At 39.4% G+C, this 19,081-nt stretch overlaps 1 protein-coding gene across 4 annotated transcripts in view; it reads right to left on the minus strand.

The window, feature by feature from the left end:
- The window catches only part of armc8 (armadillo repeat containing 8), a 50,680-nt gene that overhangs the window by 13,720 nt on the left and 17,879 nt on the right, over window positions 1-19,081 (minus strand). For 3 of the 4 annotated variants that reach the window (XM_007900081.2, XM_042336153.1, XM_007900082.2), the window contains 2 exons: window positions 18,673-18,873; window positions 17,168-17,744 (listed from right to left, as the gene is read on the minus strand). In XM_007900081.2, the coding sequence (XP_007898272.1) occupies window positions 17,583-17,744; window positions 18,673-18,873 (363 nt within the window). In that variant the 3' untranslated portion in view covers window positions 17,168-17,582. Of the gene's footprint in view, window positions 1-3,860; window positions 3,957-4,809; window positions 4,960-5,734; window positions 5,828-6,274; window positions 6,362-8,296; window positions 8,379-9,748; window positions 9,832-17,167; window positions 17,745-18,672; window positions 18,874-19,081 lie in introns of those variants that run through there. The other variant, XM_007900083.2, reaches the window with a different exon arrangement.

Raw genomic sequence — 19,081 nt, forward strand, 5'->3', positions numbered from 1 at the left:
CATACAGGTTATTTTCACACCATCTTTCTTTGTAATGTGATGTTCATCAATATCTCGACAACCTTTCGTCTTCATTATCTATCCCATTTTTTTTAATATATATAATCTTCTGGAAGATTAGAACTAAATGCAGCCAAGTTTAGTGGATGCCTACAATTAAACGGTGTTGTAACACAGCAGGGAAATAATGTACAAGACAAATAGAATCCCTCTGCTACTGAAAACAAAACAATATTCCAACTGAAATCTTTAAATTGGACACATTTAAAACTTGCCCCCCCCGCCCCCCGGCCAGGACAATGTGAGAGAAAATGCAAATTGAACGATTTGCATTCTTTCAACGAGGAACCTTTGATCAAGCAGGTGAGCAACAGAATCCTAGCGCGATATCCAGCTCCGCTCCCACTCAGGCAGATTGTGGGGCTGTGAATCAAATGAACGCTGAACGGAGAGCAAGGGGGTCAGCTGGGAAACAGCAATCATGTCAAGTCTCCATTCAGTCTAACCTCAAGAGTTCCCCAAGTGACGAGTAACACTCCTGTTTTATGGCTTCTCTCCCCTAATGGCACAAGTTTAAAATAAATTTGACTGGCACTTGTCATCCTTGATACATATCAAATCAGTACAGCAGCAATTTCAAACCTAGTAATATGCACCCGGTGAGCCCAATTTCTTCATGATTTTAATGCCCTTCTACACTACAGCACCCAGAGAACACTGAATGATGCTGGGAGAGGTCAAAAAGATATTATGCTTCAAGTTGCCATTAGTAAAAGACAACCAGCACACAAAGGAGAGATTAAAACTAGCTTTAATCTAAAGGATCTGTAAAAGGATTAAGTAAACTTTGTAAAATACTCTCTTTTATAATTATAATCTTTGCATTTGATACAGCGCCTTATCATTTTGTCGAGACGTTTCAAAGCGCTTCACAGAATACATTGTAAAGTGGATGACTGTGTATTTTATGGGCAAAACGAAAAGGGAACAAACACTTGTGTACGATATCCCTTTAATTAGGTTCTGAAATACTCTGAGAGAATACTCCAAAGCAGGTTTCCCTGCTTCATGTCCTCTGCTCTATCCACCCCATCATTAGTGGGCAGGCTTTCAGCCATTCTGTCCCCGTTCTGTAATAATAATAATAATCCTTGCATTTAGTATAGCACTTATCACATTGTTGATATCTCAAAGTGCTTCACAGAATATACTGTAAAGTGGATTGACTGTATATTTTGTGGCCGAAACATGGCATCATTGTGCACAGCAATGTCCCACAAACAGTTATGGATTGAATGACCACATTTTTTTTGAGGGATTGCTACTCCCAGAAAGCGATCCTCCATTCGACTAACAACTCCATTCGTTCCTACTTATTGTTAGGTAAAAAGAGGCGTGTGGAGTAAGATACTTGCCTAAGGTTTCGCCCTGCCTGGGATTCCATCCCGAATCCCTCCCTCCCTCAAGGCACGTCTCAAAACGTACTTTGACTGTGCTTTCAGTTATCTTTCTGCCCCTTACCCTCCCGGCTCCCATTCACCCATTTCCCAGCGCCTTGAGACATCCTCCTGACGTGAAAGGCGCAATATAAATGTCAACTGTATTGAATGAACCATCAGCAAACATACTATGTAGTAGATTCCGATATATGTGCTCACTGCATCCATAGCAACTGCAGAGGCAGAGACCGAAATTGCAAAGACAAATGTATTTTTAGGCAATAAAGAGCTGAAATTGCTTCCTCAATGGTCTAGTGGGTAAAGGCACTGCCAGATATAGCACTAAGAGACAAAGATCAGATAGTTAAGGGTTCAATTCTGCTCTGTGCTAAGTCAGGTAATTTCAGGCGAGATAAAAACTCAAGGTAGTACATTATAATCAATGCCATGGAAGAGAGAAATAAAAATCGGCCAAAGCTGATGCTAGTGATCACCAATATTTCCAGTGACTCCAGATGGAAAGTATATTGGTAAGAATGAGATCAGCTGCTATGCCACGTGTGGTTGTATTTTGCCGACAAGCATGATCTGGCTCACAAATGAAGAGCGGACACTTGAGCTGCTGGCTTGTGGCCAACATCAATAAACCAGGAGAAAAAGAAAGCTGGCAAAGAGAAAAGCTGAAATATGATCCTTTAGTTATTGACTGAAACTACATATATTATGGCTAATAAAGCACTTGGAATGTATTTGCCAGTAAGATTTTCAGTTCATAAAAAAAGGTGGGTTCTCTACTCCTCAAATAATAACAGTGATAGCCAAAATAGTCGTGCTTTAATGTTGTCTAAAACATGATATTCTCAAAGCCAAATTCCAGTCACTAATTGTGACTTCCACTTTGCAAATATTGGATTGTGAGATTGAGAGACACTGAACAGTGAATCCCAAGCTGATGAGGAAACTTCTGATTATTAAGAGCAGAAGACAACAAGGGTCATTAGAGCTCAGAGTAAAATAAGAATCTCTCAGCACTATAATGATGACAGTGATACAAGTAAAAATTTGCAATTTTCTATGCAAACAGAAATAGATCTGCCAAAAACTTTCCATGAAGACTAACTCTAAATATCAACCAGGAGTAAGAGAAGAGCAACAGGCTCGATCTTGGCGAAGAGTAGCTGGAAAAACTCACATCCTGTACTTTCATCAAGTCAACCTTTACTCCAATTGGCAGGATATGGCACATGGAAGTACAGCTTAAATAGCAGACTACCTTTCAAAACACATTTGAGTATGCTCACACAGCAATCTATCATGATCTTTGGGTTTCGTTCAGCACTGTTCAACACAGAAAAGCTTTTTATGTGCTTTGATTTCATTTACAGATCAAGATCAAATTATGGAAAATAAGTAAAATCTGCTGGATATTTTGGGTGAAATCAGCAGGGCATCTTTATCACATGCTAGCATTTTTCCCTTGCCAATATTAAATGATGAAGACCTTCGCACCCTGTAACCTTCTAAAAATAAAAATCACAATAACGACATCACTTTTATCACACTTTTATCACAATGTTACCTCCTGGAGATTAAATCATAATCCTAAACAGCTCTCATATCAATATTAATAAAAGCATACCACAACTCAAACGTTGATCTTTCTGATCATTTTCCTTACTTAATGTGCGTTATATAAACAGAATATGTGCAGATCTGTGGGATCCACTGACTCATTTTCAGCGAAATTTGACATGTGAAGACCTAAATAGAATTCTCTTCTTCAACATGATGCCTGAAAACTCAACAGCCAGGTCTTTCCACTGACCCACCTGGAACTAGTCACTAATGTTGTGTTATACAACCTGCTACTTGCAGTCTGGTTCAATCAGCCTCCTTCGCTGTGAGTGTTCTACAAACCTGCTGTAGTTCATTGCACCGATGCATTCACAGCAAAGTGAAATATACTGTTTGAATCATACAAAACTCCAGCCAGCTGCCAGATAATTGCTCTGCCATTGTAACTGAAATTGTTGTCCAGTTTTATTTTAAGTTACAAAAAAGGTTTCTATACTGCTACAAACTGTAAATGATCAGCAAGCAATTGAGAGAGAGAAAGATTTTAACAAAGAGATCAAATGAAGATAGAAATCATGCCTTATGGCAGCTTCATGACATACAAGTTATCCAATACATTTCTCTTTGTGTTTAATCTATCCAGCCAAGAGACATCAGAAGAGAACCAACTCAAAAGGGTTGAAACAGCATCCAATTCATCTATTTAAGATTAGTGCAGAACTCAATCCAAATTCAACCCAAACATTTGCTGTCTTATTGAAAGCCTTGCATTAAGAACCACACATTTATACAGAGAGCATTTTTATTCAAATTAAATAATGCACTTCTCCAAAGACACAGACCTACCTGTTCTTTGACTTCAATATTGTGCTCCCCTTCCAGGATAAGTGTCACTGCTTGCATTATCTGCTTTCCATGAGTGCTCATAATCTGATCTATGTGCTGGCGATAAAAACAAAGAGATAGATAATTTATCCACTTCTCAAAGTACAATAAAAAATAACATGTTTCAGTTCAGTAACCTTTGAAATAAACAAAAGGCAGATATAATAAAGTGGTATAATCTGAGGCACAGGCGAGATGAAAGCTGAAATTCTAGGTAAGAATCTGGAGATGTACATCAGGGCCAAATCTTTTGCCCAAACTGTTCCCTGCACAAACATTTATAAGAACAAAGAAAATATCAAAGACTTAGCACAAAAAATCCAAAGAAAAAATTTGGTCAGATGACCATCTAACACGTGCGGAAACCCATCACCTTTGTATGCAAAACAAAATGAGAATTCCATGCATCCTAACCGTACATGGAAATTCCAGAGATGTTTATTGGAATGGAATGTGCACTCTCTCGCTCTGGAACCTAACTGCAGAAAGTATTAGGCTCAGGTTGACAAGAGCCAAGGCTTGGAGACCCCAGAGTTGAGATACTGCTGGAGTCTAACCAGTTAAAACTGCATAGTCTGCCATTGAGAGCACTGTTTGGCAAGCTTTTCTGCAGCTTGTTCAGCTAGGACCATCCTGCCCATTTGCAGGGTTAACTGGAGCCGGGTTGGAAGAGTCCATGCTCCCAGCAACTGGTCTGCCCTTCATACTCCTGCCAATGCGCCAGCCACAATACTATATACAAATACCTGAAGATGATACCTTGCAGCTTCTGTTTAAACAGCTTTGTCACTTACAATTGCACTTCAGAGAAGTAAATACTCCTTTACACGAGTGCTAGAAAGGGTGTGGCAATTCCGTGAAGTGGGACATAATAAGAATAAAATGTTTAGTGTAGACTTTAAATACATACAGGCCTGGTGGATAGGAGATTCCTGAGGAGGCCGAGAGTCTTCATTAGTACATTCACATCTGAATCCGACAGCAATCTAAAGAGCTGTTCGGTACTTAATCCCCGCAAAATATCTGTCTTTATCTTCTGATCAGCTTGAAAGGCCATATTCTGAAAAGTAAGCATACTATTAAAATGCATATTTTTGCCTTCTACACCTGGAGCATCAGAACTTTTCTGTTTTTGATTTTGGCTGCCGCATTCCCTATTTGAGAAAGACCCGTAGGCCACATCCGGCCCGAGACCATTTCCAACATTCCGACCCACTCCCTCCCTCCCTGGTGGACGTCCACCCAGCGAAGCGGCAGAAGCCGGCGGTTCGGAGGACATAGCGCTCATAGCCTTTACTGCAGTCTGTCAAGAAGGCAAGCACTCTCCCCCTCTCCCTCAGGAGCCAGCGGTTGGTTGCTAAGGCCGCGGTTGACACGTTTGCCATCCTGACAGATTTCAGTAAAGGCTCCGAGCACTGGGTCCTCCCAACCGCCGGCTCCTGCCGCTGCCCTGGGAGGACGGTCACCAGGAAGGGAAGTTAGAATGGTGGAAAAGGTCACCGGCTGCATAAAATCACCCCTGGGCCGCTGGTGGCTCGCGTGCTGCCTGTTGGACCACACTGATCTACTGTATATGACACCTCATTTCTGATCAAAGTTATGGAAGTGGTTGTTGGGCATCAATGTCTGTAGAATGAGAAGCTCCAATTAAATAGCTGTTCTGACATACCTCAACCAAAGTCTCACTCCACAACAACAACAACTTTACACTTACACTCAGTGCCTTTCACATCTGGAGGATGTCCCACTCCAGCCCCTGTAACTTCCTCCCCTTCCATTCCTGGACAAGTGCATCTCACAGATCATGAAAAGCTCACATTACAGAAAATGCTTACCATTAAAGCCCATATCCCATTGACTCGGAGTGCTGGATTCTCACTCTGTGTAAGGTTACACAATAGATCCACAGCTCCCGATTCCAGGATGGGCTATTGTGATATGAAAGAACACATTCGATTTTTACAAAGCATTTAACTAAAATCAACCAAGGTCATTGTGAGCCCTTAATATTATAAATTCAATGGAACAGCAATGGATGCATGTATATAGCATCTTTCGCATCGGGAGGGCAAATGAATGAAGCTATGTAAAAAGTAATGCCTATGTTAACAGTCACTTAGTTATTTTGGCTGAATGAGTCATGATCAACTAACAAAATAAATCCAATCAGTGCAGCTACTGGTTGCTGAATTTGGACAGGCTTCCAAGTGGATGAAAATACGTGAGTATTCTTGTAACAATGAACAAGCCTGTCAAAACTTGTGAAATAAAATTAATAATTCACTGTCCTTTTAAGGTGGTTATGAACATAACTGAAGCCTGACCAGTTTGCAATCCATGCTCAGCAGAGATCTGACATTTCACTCAAGACCAACCTCTTTGCTTGGGGAGAATTCGAGGAGAAGATTGCACAGTGTTGACGACGCCACCACAAGTACCTCATCAGGGGCATTTTGTAACAGCTGAAAGTCAAAAAGGACATAAGGTGAGTCTTCAACTGACTTGAAATCAGAAGTCTGGAGCAAAATGTACACATACGTTACACCAGGACACAAAACTTTCAATTACAGATTGAAACTGAGGAGGAACAGAACATTACCAGGAAAGAGACATCCTAACAGAGTCATTGGCTTCTGTCGGTTTAATAATCACTGCACAGTAACAGCAGTTTCCATGGAAAGTCGCTTGGATCAGCTTAGACAGGACCTTGTAGAGTTATGTAAGTATCTAGATTAATTGTAATATTAATTCTTCTTTGTATTATTATGCTGTACGTGGTTGATCTTATTCCGAGTCACTCTATTACTCCTTAGGATCACCCCAGCAATACAAGTTTGCATTTATATAGCGTTTTTACGTCTTAACAATACTGACTGGGCACCAGAGCTAGGGGTGGGAGCTGAAGGAAGGTAGTATTCTAGGACAATGACAAGGCTCCAAGGGGCCACTGCTCTGCTCCCCTGGTTCCTGTAGAAAATCCTGCTAACTGGTTGCACTGAAAAGCCATTATGATCTCCACTTAGTATAGCCTGATTTCACAGAATTGTGATGAGCTCACTTGGTATTTGTGAGGCTGCACTTTCTCCCTGCTGCTGGCATCTGTTGTTTTTTCTCTCTCCTCTCCATTCCTTAGTCGCTTCCCACATTTAATTGCCTGGATTAACAACCTCGAGTTTGCCAACTCAGCAGGACTATTCTGGGAAAGCTACTACAGAATCCAGCCTTTGTTTGTCATGCCCTGTGCATAAAAAACGCTGTCAAGGCAGTTTTATTATATAGTCATAGACATACACAAAAACATAAAAATGTATTAACTGGCTCATTTTCATTGCAATCGCTTCATAACAAATAATTACATAGAATTGACAGCGCTTAAACAGACCATTCAGCCAACTTGCACCTGCTAGTGTTTATACTCCACATGAGCTTCCACACATCCTATTGCCCCCTCCCAAGCCTCTTTATTGTTTTTTTGCTCTCATGTATGCATCTAGTTTCCTCATAAATGCACTGATGTTGTCTGCTTCATCCTTCAGATGAAACATTAAAGCATTGTTCTGTCTGCCCACCTAAGTGGACATTAAAGATACCATGGCACTCTTTGAAAAGAGAAGGGAATTTATACTGGTGTACCAGCCAACAATCCCCCAAATAAAATTAATCACTCACTTCATGGCTTTTCGTGGGACATTGCTACTCACAAATTGGCTAACATGTTTGCTCACAAAATGCAGTCACACCGCTTTACAGTATATCCTGTGAAGCACTTTGAGACTTCTCAACTACTTGGTGAGTACTATATTAAATGCAAGGATTATTATTATTAACTGTTAAGTGTAGTGACTGTGTATTTTGTAGGTGCACATTGCAGCCAATTTGCACACAAGCATTGTTCTCCAAAGCTATGAAGTGAATGACCAATTTTAAGTTTAGATTGTTGGCCAGGACACCTGCAGAAACTCACAAGGAGATCCCACAAGATCTTGAACATCCATCTGACAGCGTGTTTTGACAATTCAGCACTGTATTGGAGTGTCAGCTGAGACGGAGTTCAAAGCCTAGACTTGGGGTTTGAACTCTCAACGTCTCGACAATTTGGTTCAAGATTTTAAGTCTTTAAACTTCAATATATAATTCCAATTATGTTAATGGCAAATGTTTCCCTCCATCAGTTATTTATATGTAAGTGGTTATTCACTAGCACAAACTAGCAAATATTACTATCAGTGGCATCTCTAAGAGTGATTTCCAAAATGCATTAGTGACCTTCATTGGCAGAAAATGGTATTACACAAAAGTAAAATTGATGAATTAAGTTAACAATTGGAGATGTAAAAATAAGCTTAAATAATTAAACGTTCATTCAGAAATTTTAATATAACCAGCTTCCCAGGCACCTTCATTAGTGGTTTCCATACTGTATGATCCTGAAAACTTGTCCGTAGCTGCTGTACTGATCTGGAGAGGCTATGCAAACACCTAGTAATCGAAGCCAGAGAAAGATGCGTAAAATTAGTGTGACTACATTTAAAATGTATCAAATGTAATGGACGGTAAATGGTAAGCAAGGTCACTGTGATCAATGCATCAATGCATCCTTTAACTGTAATTATTACAAAATGAGTGGTTAAACTGATCGAATTAGTTATGACTTGGGTATAATGTCCCTCATTCTTCCTGAAAGCTGCAGCAAGGAGTCCGGGTTATCAAAGTCTACAACCAGCAACAGCTAATCTGCCAGAAACGTGACTGCAGTAACAATGTTTGGTTTGATTTGATGTTGCTGTGATAGTAAGAACAGAGTTATCCTGTGTGGAGGCAATGACAGAGGGCAGCCTTCTTCAAACTGCTTTACTTTTGTTTTCTGAAAATGACAATCCAGACCTGCATCTGTTCCACACACACCCACACACACACATACAGGGACCCAATATCACTTATGCTTGAGTTGCAAAAGGGTCACGATTCGCCCACTGACTTCTAGAGTCCAGTCGGTAGCAAACCTGAAGTAAAATACAGCTAACAGAGTCCCAGACACGGGTCCAACTTTCAGATTAGCTTTCCAGGCTGCTGTAACTTTATTTCATTTCAGATCCCAGAATCAAACCACCACAAGATGGGAGAGTTATCAGTCATACAATGCACACAATGACATTTACCAGGTGCTTGAAGTCACCAAGTGTGAAATACGAGGGCATCTCAGCTCAGTGTTCACAATGGCAATCTATGCAGTTTTATCGTTTTAAACTCCATTAGAACACGCATTCTGCGGCCCCAAAGCTTGGCTGTTCCAAATTGCACCTAATACTTTCTGGCACTAAGTAATTTAGGTGCATCCTTTTGGGGAGTGAATGTGCCATTTTAGCACATTCAATTCTGTGCTAAAATGACGCAGATATATAGAACTCTGTCTGGTTTGGACACTGAAGCACGGCAATGGGTTTCCACGGGTGTCAAACAAATTGGATCTTTGATGGCCAATCTTTCTTGTAACTAGAATTCATCATAGCAACTTTGAAATAAATGGTTATTAATTAAAAAATGTTTGCATTTATAATCACAAAATCTTACAGAGGTCTTTGGCAGATTGAGGAAGAATGGGTTCCAAAGTTGTTAAAAATTACTCAGCCCTTACCTGGCGAGTTGGGCTCTAAATAGCTAATTTCATACTTTTTGTTTCAATTTGCACAAAGTATTATTTTCTTATCCATACAATGCGTTACCATGACATTGTATGAAATTGATTCTTAAAGGTCCAGTAACTTCTGTCAACATCAGAGTTCATCATTCTCCTCATTAATCAACTACCAAATTCGGTTTCAAATAAGTAACTTTTAATGGATTCGTACCTGACAGCAGCTAACCGCACTTTGATACTAGACTCAGATAAGCCAGTGACAATGCGGTCCATCATAGTTTCAGTCTCGATTATCTAGAAGAAAAATGAACGCGGTGTAAATAAGCAAAGGAGATGCAATTTCATTACATTTACTGAAGTATTTAAAACAAAACTACAATCTATATAAGAATGAGCAGCCACATTTTCCCGAAGTTTTTCATTAGGTTCATTCATAAAGACTGAAAAGCTTCAAAGCAAACAATAGTTGCGTATATTTGACCCAGAAAAGGCAGTAGATATACTGATTCACCCTTTTCTTTTCTGAAGTGAGGAATCGCATCATTATGTGGCCTGAATTGCCTGCTGCACAACCTAGCAAGCTTCCTCCCAGCAAACACAAGATTTCAACAGGGTAACAAAGCAATCAATCAGCAAGTGGCCACCCATGGAATCAAGAAGACAGCAGGTCTGTCATTACTTGACAGCAGCAGCCATTCCAGTAATGAACTGTGCTTCTGTGAAGCTTGCTTCAAAAGGTAACTGCTCCTGCCCTGGACTGGATACCTGAGTCATGGCTTTGCAGAGATGGTCAAACAAATCCACAACATTCTTGATTGTATATTACAAGCCATGTCGCAGTCATTTATATTAAGACTTCCGGAAAGCCAGGATGCACAAGTTGCAATAATGCCATACAACAAACTTAAGATAAAAATGTGAAATTCTGTGATGGGGGGGAAGGTGGGGGGGGGGGGGGGGGGGGTGGCGGGGAGAAGAGGAGAGAGAAGGAAGGCACTTACATCACACCAAATCATAATTTTATGAAACAATCCCCAAGCACAGTTTAAAACACAACAGTGTAGTACAGCCAAAGTATACCTTCTGGGATCCAAACTCAAGAGATTTAGCAATGCAGACTAACATCTTGTTCACTTATTTTACTTGATGTCTAACACAGTTTGGACATGGTAAGCAATTAGTCAACTGGCAACTCTAGGGTCTCTTTCAACTTCCCCCTTTGCAAGTTCTGTCCAATCTATGGAATACATGTGCCGATTTGTATTTCCAGCTGCAATATCTTGCATTAAATTACTTTGTACTGGTTTGTAAAATACTACTGCTTCCTGAATTCAATTCTATCTCCCCGCCCACCCCGCACAAACCAGCTTGGCATAATTTTTAAATCTACCTACCATGCATTGACTTTGAAATTGCAGGTTTTATGTGCACTGGGAACAGGAGAGAATCTTAGCAATGGACCCCTGAGGCCCTTCACTTAATACCACCTCCCATTTTAACCATGCTCTCTAATCAAGGAGACTCAAAGGATATCGTAAAAAGCAATCTTTAAATTGTTCATGGATTTCATCTGAATTTCAACATTGAAGCCTTTTAGGTCACTCTGCAATGACACATTAAAACAAATCTATATAATAAAAGCCAATAGAAAGTGTTGAAATTGGCAGTAAACGTAATGCTGAAATACTGAGGCAGATCGGTACAGCTGCAGAATTCATTGAAGGGTATTCATGCAGGCTGCAGGTCTCAAGTAAAAATACAGAGGAATTTAGCATTTTGTTAATAAGTAAAATGAATGCAATAGGAATTATATCATTTCAAAGGCTAATACTTCAGCATAAAATATGCAACCGTTAAATCAAAATATAGCCATTCAATGTCCGTAAAACACAGTATTGTGCCCATGTTTGAAATATGGAGTTTTTAACAATGTACTAAAGGCAGATCTGAAATACCTTCATTTGCTAATTCTAAAAGAATGAGCTCTAATGTCATTCTGAAACATATACTGGCCAAATATCACATTTTGGAATTCATATCAAACACAAAGCATAAAATACAGCAGCACTATTGCTGGTAGGTAACTACATACTGTGACTACATACACTTCAAAAGCACAAGTGAAAATGCCTCTGGTAACCCTCAGGCCTGTTGAGTGCCAGCCACCATCAAAGGTGTTCTGAGCACAGCCATTCAGTGACTTCCCCACTGGGAGAATTTGATTCCTAAATGTAGCAGCTAGTAATTTGAAATTCATGCAGAAGCAAGGAAATGTCCTCATCACATCTAGAAGTGACTTTCTGGCAGCAATCTGCACTTAATTCGTTCCATTAAAAGACTTGTCAGTTAAAATAAATATATGCTATTCACCCATAGTTAGCTATTGAACAGATTACTTTCCCTCAAGGAGTGTACATAATGAGCATCTATCCACATGGTCCATGTTCTTGTTATTTCTGGAATATTTTTCAGCTCTCTTGAATTTAAATGATAATCTTGATTTCCAACGCAATTTGCTGAAACAGCTTCCTACACGAACCAGACAGGTGGCACCTCAACTCTAAACCTGTAGCAGAAAGCTGCTAAGTGGCACAATTGTAGCAGAACAAACCCCATGATAAATGCTAATTTACCCTAGGAAGCAGGCATAGCAGAAGACAGGAATTATTAAACCTTTTTCAAGGGGGAGGAGGGTTGTTGATTTGTTTTCCTTCACTAGTTAGATATATTTTCCTTTTGCTGAAAGTGCATTAACTCCTTTCTCGGTATAAACAAAATACTGAACTTGCTTTTCAGTAATAATGAAAAAAAGTGGGCAGTTTTTGAACTATTGATAAGGATTATCCAAGAGGCAAGACCTCCTCCGCCCCACATCCCTCAAACATTTTTGTTATTTTCTGCTCTCATAGACTAATTTTTTCTCCAGTTAAGATAACCAGAAGGCAGAAATCCTGTTTCTCCTCAAGCCCGTCCCAGGTGCCCGAGCTGTTAAAATGGTTGGTTGTAACATCACAATAAGCATCAAGATTTTTCAACCCTCACTTCCCAGATCTCCCAGATGGAATCAGAGAACGTGCCTGGTTAGCTTTGTAATGTGTTGGGGTAGGACACTAATAAACACATGAACTCTGTGCCCCACATGAGGAAATCTAAATGTAGATAAGACTAGGGGCTAGCCTTGTTTATTTACCTTCAATATGTATAGTTTAAGTTATTTATCTCCAATTTAAAATATATTTTTAATCACACAATTGGACAATACAAATATACAAAATTACATTTGTAAAGCGCCTTTCAGGTCGGGAGGATGTCCCAAGGAGCTGGACAGTCAGGGATTAGGACCCAAGTGGGGAAGTGGCAGAGTGTGGTATCAGGGAGGGTGGAGGGCAGGGAGGGTAGCCGAAGGCATGGTCAACGAGGAGGGTCCTGAAGGAGGCAAGGGAGGGAGCGTGGCGAAGGGAATGTGGGATGAGTTTCCAGAGGGCTTTAGAAAACAGACATCAATATCAAAAAAAAGCACAGAATCAGAAATGAGGAGAATACACAACTGTGAGGGTTCACTATAACTTAGGACAATCATTACAGCAGTGCACAAAGTTTCTTTTTAAATACTTCTTTGTTACTCATTAGTGCAAGTGAACTACATTCCGGAGTTATAGTTTGGACTTTACAGCTTAGTTGAACATTAAAATATGAGCCATCAGTAATCTTAATGAATAATCAAAAAGTTTAAAAAAACTTTACCGCTGTTCCATACAATGTTTGTTTGAACATGGACTAATAATGTCATCAGAGTTATTGCTTGAGTGCAGTTACTGGCAACAGTGTGAGGGAAGCAGTGATTAATCTGAATGATCGGACAGTGCATATTCATTTAATTCCTTCACACTGCAGCACAAACTCTCAACGTTTAAACGAAACTACCCCCAAAAAGTTATCGATAAATTACAAATTTTCAAAGCACAAATTGAGTCTGATTTTAGGCAAGAATCGGATGGGCTAATGCTGTAGCCAGAGGTGTCCAACAAGAGCAAGTTTCTTATCATTGGTTTACCATGGAGCAAGCCAGATTCACATAAACCAAATGCATGCTCCAGCAACCCAAACTCAGGTAGCAATAGTTAGTTAACTCTGCAAACAAGAGAGAAAGTTCCCAAGAGGCACTTTTTAAAAATTAAATATTAACACTGTAATTCCATAACCATAAAGAATAATGGTTTAAGAACTCTGTAAAAAAGCATCAAGATAATGAACACTTTAAAAAGCCTTTGTACCATTCTAACGATCAGCAATATTTTAGTCAACTTAGACACAAAACTCAAAGTAGTTTATAAATGTTTGATATCATGTAACATGCATTATTAATTTTATTTTTAATCCAGGGTTGCATGACATTCCCAAGCTGCTCTGGCTTTGTTCTCATTGTTTAATATTATCTTAACAAAGATTATGTTACACCCTCTCAACACTCGCCAGTATAACAGTGTTACATTATATGTTGTATGGTAAATGAAGTTGTGCAGTAGCCAGGAGCTTTTGTTCGCTTAAACAATGCCATCCCCAAAAGCACAATGGTTTCCACAAATATTCAGCATAGTAATAAAAAAAAGTGTAAAACTACAATTCAGAATTAGATAGAAGTATACAGGGTTGCGCATTGTATTTCAGGGTTAATCAGGATGTCACCTGAACTCCCTAATACAGTGATTATCGTCCAACACACTCTCAGGTATTCATTATTCTCTAATAAATATTCATTACAAACCTTTTAAATCACTAGGTTTTTCCATTACTTGAAAAACATTTTTGAATAGTCACCTTAATGTTGATATGAGATTTAAATAACTTGCAGTTAGTACACAGTAATAGTTACCAAAATGTTTCTCTGTGAGCCGCCTCATGTCAAATGTAACTTATAAAGATTAGTTCCAATTCGGTGCAATTAGGCGATTTGATCTCACTTCAGTGCCATTGATAGAACAAATACAGTACTGACAATAATAGGTTAGAATAATTATAATTCTTCAAATTATAATTATATTAACCTATGTCAATACAATTTTTTGAATTATAATATATTAATAGATGCTATTTTACAATCTTTAATGGAGGATATGCACAGGCAAAATGTCCTGTTTTAGGGATATACACTTCAGAAATCAAGGCAAGTTTGTTGTACTGCATTACAGTAAAGTAATGTATAGAGATATTTGGCTCCTCGTAATTCACATCTACAAACACAGCATTCAAAGATCATTACCTGAACCATTTGCTCAGAATGTTAAAATATTGTGCTCTTGAATACCTGGCACACTTTCACAATAACAGTATGAGACATCTGCTTTACTTTTTCCCCCTTTTTTTTTAACATAAAAAGGCAAGCATGGTGTATTTTTTTAAACAAACTATATAGTTTATTTCTTGGGCTCACAGCACAATATATCTTTCTGAAGTTTAGGAGGGCAGGATTCTGTGGGAAGCAGCAATCAATCAATTCAGTGGACAACACAGCACAATTGAAGTTGCTTAATAATTCATATGAGGAGTCAAGTCAGGAACAGAAGTTCACCCAACCAAAGTAGTTTGACTTGAACAACATCCAACCATGAGATCAAGGCAATAGCTTCATAGTTAATATTGTGAGTTCCACCACAAATGCTTCAAATGTACCAGATTATTTTCCAATCTGTTGGCAAGTTAGTGGTGGAAATGGATAATTTAACTCATGGACAGGAGTGAATTTCAAACCGTGTCGGTTGCTTCTTGAGCACAAAACGAGCACAAATCCAATTGGGGCCCACCCTTACCATAAAGCTCCTCGCTCCAATCTCCTATTGTATCTACCTTTGTTTACAATGTAAGCAAAAATATCAAGAATACTGTATGAGGATGAACTCACTATACATACAGTTGAGGAGGCAGTTCTAAATGCAATGCAACAGATCACGGATGCAGGGGACGGTGGGATTCTGACATCCGAGGTGAAAGGTTTACAGAGAAGTACCCTCATGCTACGAGGTACAAAGTGCAGGTTACATTGATAGCCTCAGAAAATATATTGTGATGTGGTAAATATCTCTCTTTTAAGTTTAAACAAATAACCACAACAACAATTTGCATTTATATAGCGAGTTTCAAGTCGGGAGGACATCCCAAGCCACTGGACAGCAGGGGTTGGATTCAGGATGGGTGGAGATGAAGGTGGGGGGGGCGGGGGGAAGATGACCCAAGGGGCAAAGAAAGAGGAAGGTCTTCAGATGCACCTTGAAGGAGGCAAGGGAATGGGTAAGGCAAAGGGACTATGGGGGTGGCCTGGTGTAGAATGTTAGAAAACTATTCTATAGGTACAGCAATGAGTGAAAATAAAGATTTACAAGTCAATAAAACAAATCTGCATTTAATATGTGTTGGTAATTGGCATAAAACCCACTGTTTACCAGAGCAACAAATCTTTTCTGCAGGTTATACGACAACTGAAACTGAATATATTAAACTGTATCATTACATATAAATTCGCAGAAATGGATTACTTAACATGTCTTAAGGGCTTTTACACCGATTTCCACAAGCTTCCCAGCAAGTTACCAAAAGTTCCTTTTGAAATAAAAAAAGACCGAGAACAAGAACTTTGTTTTTTTTATAGAAATAATAGCAATGTCTCTGTTCCTCTCCCAGCCAAACCGCTGACACTTACCGACCGGCGCATCAATATTCTGGCCTACAGCTGAGTCCCAGGAACCGATAGCTGTATTAATGTATTATAGTATTGCACTTCTGCCGGCCTGCACCATGACTAAACAAAATGTTAATCATTTCACAACAAGCGCAACCAATCCTCAAGTTTCACTGGTGGATGGAAAAATAAGGGGCCACAGAATACAGTATTGCACAAGGGGACTCTGACTAGCAAAAGGACTTTCACTCTTGAAAAAGGTCACTTAAATTATGCTTCATCGCAGATACACTAGCAGATTGATCAGTTCACCCCTAAAATCAGATTCTGAATTATTTGCAGTGTTCTCACCCTAAATCCTCACTTTTTTTTGTTACTTCAGAAAGTGACGAAGCTCTCCTGTAGTTAAGTGATTTGTCCATTCTAAATGAACAAAACCACATTTTAAGGTTAAATTAAAATAATTTCAGTGACCATTTCTAGATGGCTTTGACAGAACCTCATTCTAAGGTCCTATCCAGGCTGGTTATAGAGAATAACTTGCTCCTGATGAGGAGATTAGCTTGGGCACACTCTGTTCAATTTCATGGACAAAGTCCACAGCACTGTTTGGTGCTGCGGCCTTGCTCATTGACGCCACAAAGATAAGCGTCAGTAAATCATGGTAATGTCACACTATTGCAGTAAAAGGATGCATTTAGGTTGGGAGCGAAGGAACATTACCAGAACAATATGGGAGTATGAACATTTTCCAACACTGTTCTCCCTCACCTTGCCGGGTACATACACAACATACTCCTGCCTAATTTAATTGAACCAGAAGTTAATCTGTAAAGGTACCATTTTACTGGTTGATAGTTAACCTCACTAAGAACTCAAACCATATTTAGTTACTCAAAAGTTACTTGGAAGTAGTGTTTTGGTTCACTGTAGATTCAGAAAACAAGCTACCAGCAATGTCATTGCACAAAGCTTTATTTACAATGAAACTTGCACATCAGCAACACAAATCAACACATCAGCAGGCCACAAATTAAAGTTGATACAGAAACAGAAGCTGAGTACTTCCGGTTTGCAGCAGGTAAGTAGGCAAGCATTTATATAACTGACATTACAGAACTACTGTATTACTTGAGTCAGTACTATACACTACACTTCACAGTGGTTTATATTGTTACTATTGTTATGAACTCATGCAAAGAATGTAACTTAAGGATCTGGTGTAGGTTCAACACAGTAAACACCAGCATTTGTCATTCCAACATGAACACGTCACAACTCATTTCTCTAGACAAAACGAGTCTCAATCCCATTCATTCTTCACATCTGATTATGCTCTTTCGTAAAGTCACTGTTAATTCTCTTCACCTTCTCAGGTTGACGTCACTCCCTGCCTGTTGGTTGCCAGGACCGGGGGACGCCCTTCTCCCAGACTCACCTTCTTCCGGATGTCTTCATCATTCGCTCCAAGGGAGGCATACAACTTGAACGCAGCTTGGCGAAGTTCATGAGCATGTTTGAGGTCATGGTCGAGCTGAGGAATATCAGGAAAGAACAGCATTTAAGAAAGATAAAAATCAGTGTGGTCTGTACCGTCATTTATTCATTAAGATCAATCGGTGTCATACACACAGTGATAAACCAGACTAAACCCATTTGACAAAACTCATTTTAAAAATTTAGCCTATTTTAGTGATTTATTTTCAATGACATACCCAATTTTTGTCTGCTCACCAGAAAGTCTGTATACTTTAATATCGCAATTGAGTTATAAAAAATACTAATCCTTGCATTTGATATAGCACCTTATTACATCTTCGAGACGTCTCAAAGTGCTTCACAGAATATACTGTAAAGTAAATTGACTGTATATTTTATGAGCAAAACACAGCAGCCAATTGCGCACAGTGATGTCCCACAAACAGTAGTGGACTGAAGTGATCCATTTATTATTATTATTTTTGAAGGAACTATTACCCCCGGAAAAGCAATCCGCCGGACAAACTAACAACCAGGTTCCTACTTACACCTCGGTAAACAGAGGCGTGTGGAGTAAGGGAATTAGTTCAACATTTTACCCTGCTGGGAATAGAACCCGGGTCTCTCACATGCGAGGCGAGTGCTCTAACCATTGAGCTACAGGACTCCACCAAAAAAGACACCATATTGCATTTAATTTCTGGCCGCAAAGTCCTTGATTTCAGCCACTGTGCAGAACAGCTTTGTAGAGACCCAGACTCGTTGTTTAGCAAGGGCAGTTAGTTACGTACAGTATTTATTCTTTGCTCCATCCACAAAATATATAGTCAATTCACTTTACAGTATATTCTATGAAGCGCTTTGAGAGTATCGAAGACGTGATAAGGCGGTATATCAACTGCAAGGATTATTATTGTTCTTTATTAAAAAAGGTCAAAAAACAAACATTAAATACACTGTAAATTGGCCAGATGAAAACGTACCCTTTTTATATCCGTGATTGCACTGACTGAGCTAGGATATTTGAAGTAATCAGCAAGCATTGCAATAAGATGATCTGTGATGCTAGCAATCCTCTGCAGTTCCACGTCTGGTTCTATCAGGTAAGCCAAGGTTTCAGCTCCTTCCACACGCTCCTCCAGCAGCCTTTCCTTACTGCACATCCTGACTAGGCATGGGAGTGTCTGAACAGATAGAAATTTTGTAAAGTTAATCAGGTTGCATGCAACATCAATAAGTCATATTTCCTCAAGGGATAAGGGGAGAGAGGGCAGCATGGTTCAAACTGAGAAATTTTTAGAAAGGGCTTCTGGTAATGAACACAAAAATTGCCTTCACAATATGCCTGAACAACTATAAAAACAGCTGGTTCAGATGATAAAATTCTTGCCT

Source organism: Callorhinchus milii, unplaced genomic scaffold, assembly GCF_018977255.1.
Source record: "Callorhinchus milii isolate IMCB2004 unplaced genomic scaffold, IMCB_Cmil_1.0 Scaffold6, whole genome shotgun sequence".
In the NCBI taxonomy this organism is placed as follows: domain Eukaryota; kingdom Metazoa; phylum Chordata; class Chondrichthyes; order Chimaeriformes; family Callorhinchidae; genus Callorhinchus; species Callorhinchus milii.